At 46.3% G+C, this 15,303-nt stretch overlaps 1 protein-coding gene across 1 annotated transcript in view; it reads right to left on the bottom strand.

Moving 5' to 3' along the window:
- The window catches only part of CHRD (chordin), a 58,183-nt gene that overhangs the window by 33,148 nt on the left and 9,732 nt on the right, over nt 1-15,303 (bottom strand). The window contains exons 3-5 of the mRNA XM_078665778.1: nt 2,993-3,119; nt 848-994; nt 575-692 (exon numbers count right to left, since the gene is read on the bottom strand). Of these exons, the coding sequence (XP_078521904.1) occupies nt 575-692; nt 848-994; nt 2,993-3,119 (392 nt within the window). The remainder of the gene's footprint in view (nt 1-574; nt 693-847; nt 995-2,992; nt 3,120-15,303) is intronic.

Here is a 15,303-nt window from a genome sequence, read left to right as displayed (position 1 = left end):
CGGTAAATGACATGTAGGAAGCACTTTAAACAGTGCTCATGTGCTTTAAGGATTCGTTATTTACCACCAACTATTAGTTGGTTTCGTAATCGGTATTCACTGATTCGGTAATTGACATTCATTCCTATGGGCCTACAGGCCCATAGGAATGAATGTCAATTACCGAATCGGTAAATACCGATTCGGTAATTACCGAATCTTAACGATTCGGTAATTTTTACCGATTTTTTATCTACATAGCAATTACCGATTCGAAAATACCGAATCGGTAAAATTCTGTATTTTCGAATCGGTAATTTACAATTACCTACATCTAGCCCTAAGTGCTCCATATCATCCATTTATTGTTTTGTTTAGAGACATGAAATAGGCATTAAACCTAAGCCTTTTAGATTACTGTAGACTTGTCACATGTTAGAATGGAGTTGAGGTTCAATCTTTCATATGAAATGCCATTTCATTTTTTTACTGGAATTAATTCTGGTGGACTATATTCATGTCATATTTCATATGATGAGTCCTATCCTGGGTACAATTGATTCGCAGTTCGAACTAATGCAGAAGGCGGTCTTACCTTTCGTAGCTGATCGAGAAGAGGAGGTTGGCGCGGAGCAGGGTGAAGCGAGCCTTGGCCACGCCACTGGTTGCCGGCAGCCAGGACTGCACGGGGCTGGTCAGGAGAGCCACAAACTCTGCGAAGAGAGACAGAAGGATCAGCAAAGAGACACTACTGCTCTTCAGTAACACAACCTAGATCATCTGTAGGCACCATACCACCTCCCAACATCCCTACCAACCATGATCAGTTCCAGCCCAGCCCGCATCCCCAAATCGAGGAAGGAATTACCAGTGCGGCTGTCGTCCTGCGACACATCTTCTGAACTCAGGTAAGAGCGATCGTTGTAGGACTTGTGCAGGTCGTCGTCCTTCTCCTGGAAGTACTCGAAGCCATCGAAGGTGAACTCAGACTTCTTCTCATTGGTGCTAGCAGGGGCTGTACCAGTGAAAGAAAAGAGGGTGAGTGTGTGTGGCAAAGTGGCGGAGCCATCACTGAAGGATAGCGGATGTAAAGGTGGGGAAGAAAAATACTACAAGTTGGTTAGAAATAAAAGAGACACAGAATGAGTCAAACTAGAAAGTAAAGAAATGTCATGCTGAGGAAAACCGAGATTAGAAAAAAAGGTGAAGACAAAGAGGAAGAGAGAGAAAATTTTAAATTGAGAAAAAAGGAAGGAAAGAGTGAAAAAGAGTGATAAAAGCGAAAGTGTGTATATGTATATATATGTGTATAAAAAAAACGAGTACATCTCTCCTTTCGGACCCTCTCTGTGAGCAAGTAAAAGTCTGTCTTTGCTGCCTATTGAAAACACTGTGTCATGTGACCACGCTACTCTGCTTTTAAAAATGAATTGTGTTCATGGCGACTGTTGTGTGATCAAGGCAGGTGGGCCGAAACTCGTAACAGCGTATATGGAATAAAGCGAGAGATGGAACTGCCAACTCTACCCCTTTGTCGGTATCCAATTCTTTAGGGGGATTCGGAGGTGGTGCTTATATATATATATATATATATATATATATATATATATATATATATATATATATATATATATATATATATATATATATATATATATATATATATATATATATATATATATATGTAAAGGATAAATGTTATAAATTGTGTGTATATATATGAATTATGAATTTTAACCAGATCAAATGTATTTATTCATTCATTTATTATGGTTTTTCCGGAAACCAAGTGATAGTATGTCTTTTATGTTGATTACTACTGCCGTGGCGTCAATCTGTTTTTGCACTGTATTTAAGCACCAGCATTGGTTCCTTCTGGTCATGTGATCAAGGCTACCGTGTTGTAGCCGAAACGCGTCATGCTGGAGACTTGGGAGCATTAAAACTACCTTGAAAGAATGTCTTTGCGTTGCTGTGGTCTGTACCTGCGTTGTTGGATCGGCGTCCAGAGCCGATCAGTGGGTGTGGCGAACGGATATATATATATATATATATATATATATATATATATATTTTTTTTTTTTTTTTTTTTTTTTTTTTATTTATTTATCTTGAAGAGGGAAAGAGTGAAAAAAGCGACAAAGGCAAAAAAAGCTAATACATGTACATGTATATGTTTGGGGGTGGGGGGGTAGAGGTGTAGTGAGAGAAAGTAAGACATAAAATGGCAAGAGAGTTATCGGCAATAGGAATGCACCCATCCCAAAAACACAAAATGAGATTGGGAGGAGTGAACATGCAGCTCGCATACAAATATAGGGATAACAGTAACGAAAGAACAATAAATAAACCTAAAACGGGTCAAACTCAACAGGGCTCAGAAAACATTGACTTCAAAACAGAACAGAAGGCTACAGTGGCCTGGCCGCACAGTAGCCTGGGTCACAGCTGGGGTTAACCACTTCCTGCCCCTTGATTTCAATAAACAAATCAGCGTGTGCAGTTAGAAGGGACGTGGGGCCTAATGAATTGAACCAATTAGACTTAAGCATCTGATAATAATGATTAGTGAAAGCAATGAAAGGGCGTCTTGATAACGTGGGTCAATCTAATCACACCTATGGTGTGTTGTATCTGTGTCAAACTGTACAATGTCAAATTATTTTACAATTCAGAGCCTCGTTTCCAAAGACGACTACAATATATACTGGGCCGATTTACAAGGCCCTGGCGCCACTTTTGCGTCATTTTTAACATGGGAAAAGTGACGCAAAAGTGGCGCAAGGGGCTTGTAAATCTGCCCCTACGTGTTTACGCCTCTTTCTGGCCCAGCGCCTAGTGCACTAGACTTTGTTCAAGCGATTTGTGACGGAGCCACGTCGCCAGGAGGATGACAGGTTATTATGGCCGTCTTTAGAGTATTCGCTGCACAGAAATAGAGGTTTACGGGCGGGTGCGGGGACCGGATGAGTTGAAGCGACCCCTCCAGGAGTGACCTCTCCTGTATTCTTACCCTTGGGGCAGGTTCTGCAGCAGTGACCCGGAAGTAGAACGGGGTGGGCACAGGTTGGGGTCGGACAGTCATGCTTGATATTCTTGCAGCTGACTTTGCCCACGGGTTTTCCTCTCCGATTCCGTTGCTGCGGAGAAACAAAAAAATATATTAATTCGAAGATGTTATGAACTTTTTTTATAGCGCCTTCTGTCTTGGGTCTGGTTCTGAAGCGCTGCGCATTTAAATACAAACTGAGCCATTTACACCACACAAGGGGAGGAAGGGAACGAGGAAAGATACGTGGGGGAGCCTGTCAAGGAACAATGTGTGGGTGTGGGGGGGCTTGTTTTTATTGCCATTGTCCAGGCGCTATGGAAGGAGGCCTCTCGGCGCGCCCCCGCGTGCCTCTGATGGAGAATAGGCCCTGGCAGTGATGACCTCCCAGGGTGGGGGGCACGGAGAGCCCGCGCGGCAGGAATGTGGATTCTCGCCCCACGCTGACTAATTGTTCCTAATTGGGAGAGAATGGGGCCCGTCACGTCGGACCCGACTAATTTGAAGAGGGAAGCGCCCGGCGAGAGGCCTTTGTTCGAGGCTCGCTCTGTTCACCCTTTTCATGGAGCATTAAACGCCGGCCGGGCTGGGCGCGCGAGGCTCCGGGGCTCTGGAGCTCGAGTGAGGGGAGAGGTCGGTGCATGTCCAGAGCCATAGGACATGTCTGCGAGGAGGAAGGCCGGGGTATGGCCAGGCACATGAGGGGTGTCTGTGAGGGGAAAACAGTGCATCTGTAGGCCCCTGCGAGGTGTCGATGAGTGGAGAGGCCGGTGTATCTCCAGACACCTGAGGGGTGTCTGTGTGAGAGAGGCCGGTGTATCTCCAGACACCTTAGGGGTGTCTGTGAGGGAAGAGGCCGGTGTATCTCCAGACACCTTAGGGGTGAGAGAGCGCAAACTGAGATAAATATATGAGTACATCACACTTACCTATAGTGAGCACAAGTCATGATGAGAAATGCCATGAGTGCTAATAGTATCTGAAATTATATTCTAAATGTATAGCTAATATAGAGATTTAAGTAGAAGTGGAACTAATACAGAAATGTGTGACTTTATATGATTTTATTAGACGTGATTATTTTGAATCTATGTCGTGTAGCTGTTAAACATATAAGATGGTCTGTGGTAAAACGCAGAACGTGGTAGGCCTCAGGGCCAGAGCTGGAGCTAAAAGGGAAGGTGTTTCTTTTCACGACACAGATTGTTTAACGTTTTTGGTCATTGCATTAATGGGCCGTGATTTAGAGTAATGTTTTCTAAATAATAGAATAAGAGTTTAACATGCTTTAATTAAATGAAGAATTTGAATGCTATAATCATAATGTGAAATATTGTAGGCCTGAAATGTTTTAGCAGTGATTTACACGTACATGTCTGGGCTGAGAAATGTTGCAAGCCTTTTTAGAAGTCTATGAGAGTTGGGTTCTTGGCGGCAGATATCTGTCTGCAACAGGAAAGGGGGGATCCAATTATAAGTGAATGAATAGAGGTCTGTTCAGTAGACGGCCCAGACATGGAGGAGGGTTCTGGAATGTTTAAGGGGTATCAGCGGGCCGGAGAAGAGACTGAGAAGCAAGGTCAACTCTAACGTCTGAGGCCCAATACAAAGCATCATGGAAAAAGCCTGAAGTTGCACCACGTGAGAGGCGTTTCGCAAGGGGCGTCTCAAATGTTGTTGACTGTTTTGTATTAGGGACAGCACCCCTGGGTGGAGTTAGAGCAGAGACCTGAGGACCCTTTAGAGAGCGGATGGGTAGGCAGTGAGGGGTCATGACTGGAGAACTTTAGGTTTTCACCAAGAGACTTAGAGTGGGTGACTTCCCTTGGGGGTCATTCATTGCTGACACCTTTGTTAGGTTGGGATTTGGTTAAGTAGGGATACCATCTAGAACAGGGTAGGGACGCCTAACCTGTGTTTGTTTTCCTCCAACCTAAATGAAGGAGAGATATGCGTCTATGCTGATAGCTTTGCTATTTTTAGAACTTGTGTTAGTGATTTCTGTTGCTCGTCTGAGGGCTTTTCGAGAGCACATGTATGTAATTGGACCTGTGTATCTCGTGAATCTCATTCTGAGATGCTTGTATTTGCAGCTCATTATATCTTTACAATAAACTTTTGAAACCAAGAAGTTGTCCGTGATCTTTGAGAGTAGAGTCCTTTCTTGGGTGAACTAATTTGCTGATAGGTGTACTGTTTCCTTCCAAGACAGGCAATAAAGGTTCAGTCGACCAGATCGAGGTTTGGATCAATAGATATAAGGTATCGATCAAAATCTCGCCCTTTCAGTTGGTAGCAGAGGATGGTTGCCTTCTTGAGGACGGTGACCTAGGCCAGGTTAGCTTACCCCAAGGCCCCTAGAAATCGATGATCGGAAGAACAGCCCGCAGATGAAGATCCGGATGACGTGAGACAGAAAAAGCAGCAGTATCAGAGAGAGTGAGTATAAAGGGTTATGCGTGTTAGATTGCGGTGTTTTGTATTGTATCTATGTTGTAATGTCTGGCGGAGTTGAATGTCTGTAGAGTGACTGTGGAACAGGTTGTGAGCGCGCGCAACCGGTGGAAATCTTAAGTTCAAGGAGAGCTTAAGTGGTTCGGGTGTATCGGACACCCAGAGTAATTGTCAACTAGTGTGAAGGGGGTCATGAGGTACCATTGATCACCCGAGAGACCGAGATAGGGGGAACGTAAGAGTGAGTGCGTGAGTAACGGACGCTGGTCGGAAGTTACTGTGTGTGTAAGTAACCTATCAGAAAGACGATAGACATCTCGTCAGTTGTGTTGACAATTACAGATAGACTGTGGACGTACAGTCGAGAGAAGTGACCGCTTGGTCGGAAGTAGTCATTTTTCAGTGTATGAATGGGACGCATGCATAACCGGGAGACGAGTTGAGAAAGGAGGGGTGCTGCTGCGAAGCGGAGAAAAGAGACGTCAGGTGGTGTCGCGCAGTGATTGGCTGACCGGAGAAAGACCGCGCTGTGATAGGCCAGCTAGCGAACACGTCATACAGGGTCGCGACGTGATTGGCCGACAGGAGAAAGACCGCGCTGTGATAGGCCAAGCTAGCAAAGCCGCGACAGGATTGGTGGAGTGTCATCAGGAAGTAAACAGAGTAGCGAGGCTGGATTTTGTGCGCATAATTATGAAGTGTTTTAAATGGTTGAAAGCGCTGTTTAAGAAAGAGAGGGGAGGATCGTATGAAGGGGAAGAAGCCCCGCCGGAGGGTACGCCAGCTCGTTATATGGCAGTAAATGTTGGGTTGCATACGATCCTTTGGATATCAGAGTGGAGTAAGATTACTGAAGGAAATGAGGAACTGACGTTCCCGAAGTACGGGACGTTCAGATTAGAGGTGTTACATCGATTGAAATCAGTCATGACCTCAAAGAGACCCTTGCCTAGACCAACCCAGTTTGAAGCCCTTGAAGCATGGCTTAGGGCAGCGCATGAAAGGAATATGAACAGACGGCAAGAAAGGGTGAAACGCTCGGTAAGGGCAGTGCAGGATGCCAGGTGGGATGCGGATGCTAAAAGATGGAGAGTGCATAATTTGGAAATAAATAAACTGTACCCAGTGTTAGAGGCGCCAGTAAATAAAAGCCCCATAGAAGAAGATGACGAGAGCGAAACAGAGGACAGCCTGATAAACAGATTACTGACAGACAGGCCACCCCCGTATAATAGAGCAGGGGGAGAGGTCGAGAATACTGAAGGAGAAAAGGGGGGCAATGCAGGAGAGCATAGACTGCTTCCCAGTTCAGAGTGGGATCCTGAGCCAAAGAAAGAGTTGCTCCAGCCTAGTCAGGTGCAACAGGTAGTCGGTAGGTTTGTGGTACAAAGAGCGCCGGAAACGGAAAGCGCCACATCCTACCCATTACCAGATGCACTACAGGTACCTGTTACCATAGGTCCTATAATATCGATATATGACCAAGAGAGAGCAAAAGGGGAAGAACGGAAACGGAAAGACAGAGAAAGAGCAGAGCAGGCAAGGAGGAACGATACCACTAATTCCCCAAGTCAGATGCCAATACCCAGAGAGTGGAGTACCCCGATGCACACAGCAGGGGACCCAGGAGGAGATCCTGGGGGCCCTAGATGGCCAAAGGATCTGAGGGGATCTGGACGAAAATCCTTTCAAGAGCTAAATGAGTACATGAAGCAGTGGGATGAGGCAGTGAAGGCTCAAAAGTGCATCAATGCTGCAGAAGCAGAAAGGGAAAGTCAGGACAGCAGAGCACGAACTCACTGCGGGGCTGGGGAGAGTAGCCCGGAGTGGGACTGTAGAGGGAGTAGGGGAGTCACCCATTGGGCCCGAAATGGAGGTAGAACAGACCTGGAGAACGGGGGCCCCGGGAATGGAGGGGTGGCGTGCCCAATACTCAGTGAAGGGGAGAGGAGAGCGCAAGAGTACAGGAACAGCTTTAAGTGTCCACACTGTGTGCCTGGCACCAGAGAACAGAATGGGAGTTGTGAGAGGTCGCACCATAGTCCCTGTGATGACAGAAATGAGCGCAGCCCAGGGAATATGGGGAACCAGGAAGGATCGTATCGGATACTGAGCGATACGAGGCAAAGGGAGTGTAGCGACCAGAGGGAAAATAACAGAGAGATGTGCGGTGAGAGGAGAGAAGAAGACGAGAGTGGGCAGAGAGAGAGTAGGGATAAAAGGCCCGTGTTCCATCACCTTCCAAGATTGGATGGCCGAGCATGGGACCTGGAGAGATGGGAGCAAGGGAGGCCACCCATTAATTCTCCTGAGCCCAAACGCAGAGCTCGAAGTTGGGATGGGAGGGAGACCAGTGAGCCCCCTTCAAAAGACATATTGCGAGCTGAGATAAAAGCCAAGAGACTTGATGTCTCCAGCTTAAGGTCAGATCTGGATGACATGGTAGATGGTACCCTGCCTTTAGAAAGAATGGAAATGTATGAACAGGATGAAATACTGTATATGGCAAAGGACATCACACGAAAGGCGAGAGCAGTCCATGAGAAGTTAGTCGAACTAGCAGGCAAATATATGGTGGACTTGTCAAGAACCAAAGCATTACAGGGTAACCACAGGCTACATTACTCAGATCGAGATCTAGATGAGAGGAGAACGATTGGACTGAAAACACACATAAGGGAACTGATTACTGGAATAAGGACATGGAGGGCACTAGATAAATGGGAAGAGAGGTGGTCCAAGAAAGGGACCGGCAGAAGAAGCATGATTGGTATAACACCAGGACAGCAGGGAATAGAAGCTTACCCTTTGCGTGAAGTTGCCAATGGGAGCTATGTACATGTCCCTTGGAGTAGGGGAGATTTAGCTGCTTTTACCACATCTTTCCCCAAGTTACGAGAGAGCCCCGTGGAGTGGTACAAGCAGGTCGAGAGGTTTGTAAAGATCTCAAAAGTCCTATGGATAGATCTGAACACGCTGTTTGACATTGTAGTACCAGGAGATCTGTGGACAGCATGCAAGGTTAGCGCTGAGTGGCCCACAACGGAGCCAGAGAGAGATGCTAGGACTAATGGGCCGTCCGAGATCGTGATGGCAAAATTCGAGAGAGTGATGACTTGGCTGAAAGAAAAAGTGCCAATGCAAGACATAGATTGGGTCAGAATAGACAGGACGAGACAGGAACCCAAAGAGACAGTCCATGAATATTACGAGAGATTGCTGAAGGCGTTTAAACAGTATAGCGGCTTGGATGTAATGGATCCAAAGGACATAGGGCAATTCGTGTCCAAGTTCGTCCTGGGACTGAGACCGGATATTAGTTTAATGATTCAGCAACACTCGATTTGTTGGCAAAGTAGACCCCTAGATGAAATACTGAGATATGCTAGGTACTGCTGTGATGAGGTAGACTCCAAGGCTAAGAAACTAAAAGAGAAGCTGATGGTGGTACAATTGCAGGCAGCAGGAAAGGGGGGACCGCAACAACAGCAGCAAGGGACAGGTACAGGAGGTAAGAAGCAGTACAGTCAGAACAAGGGTAATGAGGAGAGTACTACCTTCAGACCCAGAGTAGACATAGCTACCTTGAAGAAAACGACTAGGTGTCACCAGTGCAACGAGTTGGGGCATTGGAAACGCGAGTGCCCTTACAATGTAGAGATAGGAGAGCAAGAGATAGAGGAGGAAGAGGTCCAGAGCGCACCTATGAGAGGGGCGACGCCATACCAAGGAAAGGTGCTCAAAGGGGGGGGGGCTCCTCCCCGAGCCCAGTTCCCGCAACCTCCTCGAGTAGGGAGTATGGGTAAGACCTATAGACAAATGCCCCTGTTTGTGGAAGGTGAAGAATGCTATTATGTGGACCCATTAACCGGACAGAGAGTGGAAAAAGAAGACTGCATCCTTGGGGCAGCCTTAGAGGTAGATCAGAGGGGACCCTATGTGGAAGCAGAAGTAGCAGGGTGCCCTACGACATTTCTGGTGGACACAGGAGCCACTAGATCCACGATCAGATCAGCTGCAGTTCCAGACCTGCCCATGTCTGGAGAGACCATACAGGTGGTAGGGGTCGCAAACAGGAGAATAACCAGCCAATTGACAGAACCGGTACAGGTGAAAATAGGGAAGTACAGCGATGAGCACCAATTTGTGGTTTGCGATTCAAGCCCTGTGTGTCTGCTAGGAAGAGACCTGTTGTGCAAATTGAATTGTACTATATATTGTACACCCCAGGGAGTGGAGGTATTGACTAATGATGATGATGCAGATTTCAAAGTTGCAAACTCAAGAATATGTGTGGAGCTGTACCCTACTTTGACAGTGGACGAGCTTCCCTGGGATTTGAGAGAGACAGTGGCATCAGAGGTATGGGATTTCACTGGGGAAGAGATTGGATTGGTCAAAGGGGTGGACCCAGTGAAAATTGTAGTGAAACCGCATGCTGAGTTCCCAAGAACACCCCAGTATAAATTGACTCCAGAAACGATTGCAGGCATAAAACCCGTGATCGAGTCCATGATTAAACAGGGAATACTGAAAGAAATCGTGGGTAGTCCATGTAACTCCCCGATTATGGGTCTGCAGAAACCAAATGGGAAATTTCGGATAGTGCAGGATCTTCGAAAGATTAATAACATAGTCGTTTCATGTTGTCCAGTGGTACCGAATCCATCAGTGATACTGTTTCAGATTCCATTCCAAGCTGAGTGGTTCACTGTGATAGATCTTTGTCAGGCTTTCTTTTCGATCCCTTTGGACGAAGATAGCCATTTTCTTTTCGCATTTAAGCTGGAAAATCGCGTCCTAACATGGTGTCGTATCCCTCAGGGGTATACAGAGAGTCCATCGATCTTTAACCAGCTTCTGAAGAAAAATCTTGAAAGTCTAGTGCTGCCCCAGAAGTCAGTTCTGGTCCAGTACATAGACGACCTCCTTGTGGCGTCAGAAACAGAAGAAGCTTGCAGGGAAGATTCCATTGCTTTGTTAAATCACCTAGCTGCCAATGGGCACAAGGTGTCCCCGGGAAAATTGCAGTACTGCCTGACAGAAGTGCAGTACTTGGGACACAGAATTGAGAAAGGCAAACGAAAGGTGTCACCAGACAGGATAGAGGCGATCATGAAAATGAACGCGCCTCAGACACAGAGAGAGGTCAGGATGTTCCTAGGGATGGTGGGTTATTGCCGACAGTGGATCGTGAACTTTTCACTGAAAGCAAAGCCCTTGCAAAAACTGACGCACAAAGAGGTGAGTGATCCGGTACCATGGGACAAAGACTGTTTGATGGCGTTCCTACAGTTGCGAGAGGACCTGTGTCGTGCTCCGGCATTGGGAATGCCTGATTACAATAAACAATTCTTTCTTTACTGTTGTGAGAGAGAAGGTTGTGCGTTGTCTGTGTTGGTCCAAATCCATGGGAATGCCCGTAGACCAGTTGCTTATTTTTCAGCTACTTTAGACCCAGTAGCCGCAGCGTTGCCCGGATGTCTCAAATCCGTTGCTGCAACGGGTGTCAGCATTGAGAGATGTGAAAATATCGTTATGGGGCACCCGTTAGAGGTGTGCGTGCCACATTCTGTTGAACTGTTGATGACCAGGACCAAAACACAGCATCTGACCAATAGCAGGCTCACGCGCTATGAGCAAGTTATTCTTGCTGCAGAGAACGTGACCCTCAAGAGATGCTCTGTTTTGAACCCTGCTACCTTAATGCCACTTCCAAATGATATTGATGATGATGATGAATATACAGACCATGACTGTCTCGATGTGACTGAACTATGCACCAAACCCAGACCCGACATCGTAGATGAGCCACTGACCGACCCAGACGAAGTTTTCTTTGTCGATGGCTCATGTGTAAGAGACGAAGTTGGGCAGTTGAGAGCAGCTTATGCTGTTTGTACAATTGAAGGAGTTGTGGAAGCAGGGTGCCTGGAAGGAGTACACTCCGCTCAGGTAGCCGAGATTATTGCCCTAACACGTGCTTGCTTAGCAGGCAATCAAATTCGAGTCACCATCTACACCGACAGCCAATACGGGTTTGGGGTAGTTCATGATTACGGGCAGTTATGGTCTCAAAGAGGGTTCATGACTTCTTCAGGCTCTCCCATTCGCAATGGAGAGTTTGTGCGCTTGTTGTTAGAAGCATTGCAATGTCCAGCAAGTATCGCAGTTGTAAAGTGCATCGCACATACCAAAAATGAGGACTTTGTTTCGAAAGGCAATAGATATGCTGATGAAGTTGCGCGGTATTGCGCAGAGCAAGGTTACTCTTTCACAGAGGTGGAGGTGGGTGGAATAAATGTGAGAACTGAATTAGCCATGATACTGGAAACTGTTGATACTTGGGATGAACTGTCAACCATGCAAGAAAATGCTCCTGATTCAGAAAAGGAAACATGGGAAAAGGCAGGATGTGTAATGGGTGAGACTCATTTTTGGGTCTCAGCAGACGGCAGAGCAGTGTTGCCCAATGAGATGGTGAGTCCAATGGCTAGACTCATACATGGTCCAGTACACTTAGGGAGAGATGCTATGCTGAGAGTGTTTAGACAGACTTGGTACAATCCTAAGTTTAGAATAGCAGCAGAAGCAGTGTGCCAGCGTTGTGTGACCTGCCAGCAGCTGAATGTAGGGAAAAGAACACCAGTTGCACTAAGTCACATAGGAAGGTCTGGAGGTCCATTCAACAGAATGCAGATAGATTTCATTGAAATGCCAAGATGCAACCGCCTCCGCTATGTCTTGGTGGTTGTTTGTGTGTTCTCCAGGTGGGTTGAGGCATACCCTACACGTAGGTGCGACACCCTCACAGTGGCTAAGTTACTGCTTAGAGAACTTATCCCTCGGTTCGGGGTGCCGGCCTTTTTGGAATCAGATAGGGGAACACATTTTAACAGCGAGCTTGTGAAGATGATTTGTGTTGCACTGAATATCGACCAAAAGCTCCATTGCAGTTACCGACCAGAAGCCTCAGGAATTGTGGAACAAATTAATGGCACGATCAAGTCCAGAATAGCGAAAGTTTGCTCCTCAACGACCCTGAATTGGCCTGACGCCCTGCCATTAGTACTCATGAGCCTTCGTAGTACCCCAGACAGAAGAACAGGGTTGTCACCACATGAGGTGTTAATGGGGAGAGCAATGAGACTGCCATCTATTCCAGCTACTGCACTGTTAAATATCACAGATGATATGATCCTGGACTATTGTAAGGGGCTGTCTGACGCCATGCGTTCTGTGTCCCTTCAGGTGCAGGCTGCAGAGGTTCCAGCGTGCCAGGGCCCTTGCCATGACCTGTATCCTGGGGACTGGGTCCTGGTGAAGAAACATGTGAGAAGAAGCTGCTTGGATATTCGTTGGCGTGGGCCCTACCAGGTCATCCTGATCACAAGTACAGCTGTAAAGGTGGGAGGCCTGCCCAACTGGATACACGTGTCGCATACGAAAAGGGTTCCAGCACCTCTGGAAACAGCTCCTCTCTCGGATGGACGTCCAGCTGAGGGCCAAGAAGCCATAGAGGGGGCTAGCCAAGCTGTAGAGGTGCCAGTGGAAGCAGGGAACGAGTCTGACCAAGCTGAGGACGGTCAGTACAACAGCGAAACAGAAGACGCTACAGAAGGAGAAGACAGCTGGGAGTACGAGTCTGACCCTGACAGGTCTGAAAGAGAGCGAGAACAGACCAGAAGGAGAAGGAGTAGAAGGGCACGTGGAGAAGCAAATTGGCCACAAAGAAGAAGTTCTAGCCTGAGGTCAACTCCAGAAGCAACCCTTCCTCCGATATCAGAAGACTCAGACCCAGAAGAAGGTGCTCAGGGCGCTGAAGCACCAGACCGAAGGAGGTCAAGAAGAGTGCGTGTGCCTAACAGAAGATACTCCACACCTGAGTGGACATATCTGGCGACAAATGTCTGTGAAACCGGAGACAGGGAGGATCCGAGCGGTGGTGGTGTCCAGTTCTGAGCCCATTATCACCGTGGAAATACAACTGTTGGTACCCGGTGTCGAACAAGAAGGGTCACTAACATTCGTGCTCCCCAGACCTCCCCGCCTCAGCAAGTTAAAACACATGTTTCTTACAGAATTGAAATTCCCCGACTTTGGTACCACGATAACAGCACATGAAGAGCATACTCTTCGCATGGAAATATTGAACTATGCTATTGAAGCTGCAACCACAAATCTAATAGTCGATTGTTAAAGGACTTTGTAAATAAAGCAAGCAGAAGAAAAGAAGATTACCTAGCGCCCAGGAAGCAGAGAATTTTAGGGAACCCCTTGAGTGGATGGAGAAGGGCTAGGGTTGTCTTTTTGAACTGTGAAAGGACTTTTTGCGAAAAAGGCTGTCAGCCTCCAGCTGTGTGGATTCTAAAGACAAAAAAAGGATTGAAAGAGACTGTAAAGGAACGAGAGGAAAAGAACTTTTTTTGCAAAGAGAAAGGGAAAAGCTAGATTGTCTGACGAAATGGAGGCCGGCACCCCGAATCGCAGAGCTAAATGTATAATAGGTACACTAATAGTAGGAGTGATAATATTAATAGCTTTAGTGGTAACAATTTCTTATGTAAAGGGACATGAGGAAGAGGTAAAGGTAACTGATGCGAATTCTGTAGTAACACTTACACCCACTGTTGCAGGTGAGAAAAGGGAAAACACTCAAGAGAAAGCGTTATTGGCTGCAGAAGCCCGCAGGTTACATGTAGACGAGTCCCAAGGAGACTTTAGGTCAAATGCTTATGCTAAACTTTTGTATGAATACGTGGATGCCATGGGGGTTAAGGATTGCTACGTCTGCATGCAGTTGCCTGCGTCTGTAGATGAAGGAATTCGATATCATCACCTCCCTCTGACATATGGCATTACATGTAGCTTATTGCTTAGTATATTTTATGAGAGAGATAGTTTTGAATACTATTTCTCCAATTATGATTCTGTGTTGCCAGAAGTCCCGAATTATAAGCAGATGAATAAATGGGACTACTGGAAGAGTGAAGACAGATTGGCCAAGTTCTTCATTCCTTGGATTACCTTAGATACTTCACATGCCCGTAGAAATAATCTGACATGCAAGGTGTCAGAAGTCGAGAAAAAGTTCATAGGGCAGGTGGATGATCGTTACAGGAGACAAAAGATTTTGAAAAAATCAGGACAAGGGAAATTAGATTGGACCGAGGAAGAGAAGTCACACAAGAGAAAGGGTAGTAGTGGTCCAATAGCTTTAGATAAAGCGCAGAAAGGAAAGTTATGTCTTCACCGAGCCAAAACGTATTATGAAAATGTATACGTGGGTGAAGTTGACTGTGAACATGCTTTTAATTTAGAGTACTACACTAAGGATTTCCTGAAGGGAATGCAAGTGATTCCAAATGTGTATTTTGTATGTGGAAGAAATGCTTACGTGAGACTACCTGACAACTGGTATGGATCATGTTACTTGGCAATTGTCTTCCCCAAAATATATCATGCACAAGACTTATTGATCATTGAGGGCCAGACATCATCGAGGGGAAGGAGAGATTTAGGCGATGCAGAAATGGTTGGAGATGTCTTTGGAGCTATGTTCCCTCTTTTGGGAATAATCCTTAATGATGTTAAAATTAGACGACTGGCAACAGTTGTCGACAGGTTGTCTGCCAGCACTGCTCAGTCCTTAATGCTGGTAGAAGGAGAGATGCAATCGATAAGGGCTATGGTTCTTCAAAATCGGCTTGCATTAGATGTCTTATTAGCAAAAGAGGGCGGAGTCTGTAAGGCTTTGAAGGTTCAGGAATGTTGCACTTACATTCCAGACCTTTCAAAACCCCTTGAGAAAGTTATTAAGA

This window comes from Lissotriton helveticus, chromosome 11 (assembly GCF_964261635.1).
Source record: "Lissotriton helveticus chromosome 11, aLisHel1.1, whole genome shotgun sequence".
Classification (NCBI taxonomy): Eukaryota; Metazoa; Chordata; class Amphibia; order Caudata; family Salamandridae; genus Lissotriton; species Lissotriton helveticus.
Note: the sequence above shows the minus strand (reverse complement) of the source record. Positions and strands in the feature narration are given on the sequence as shown.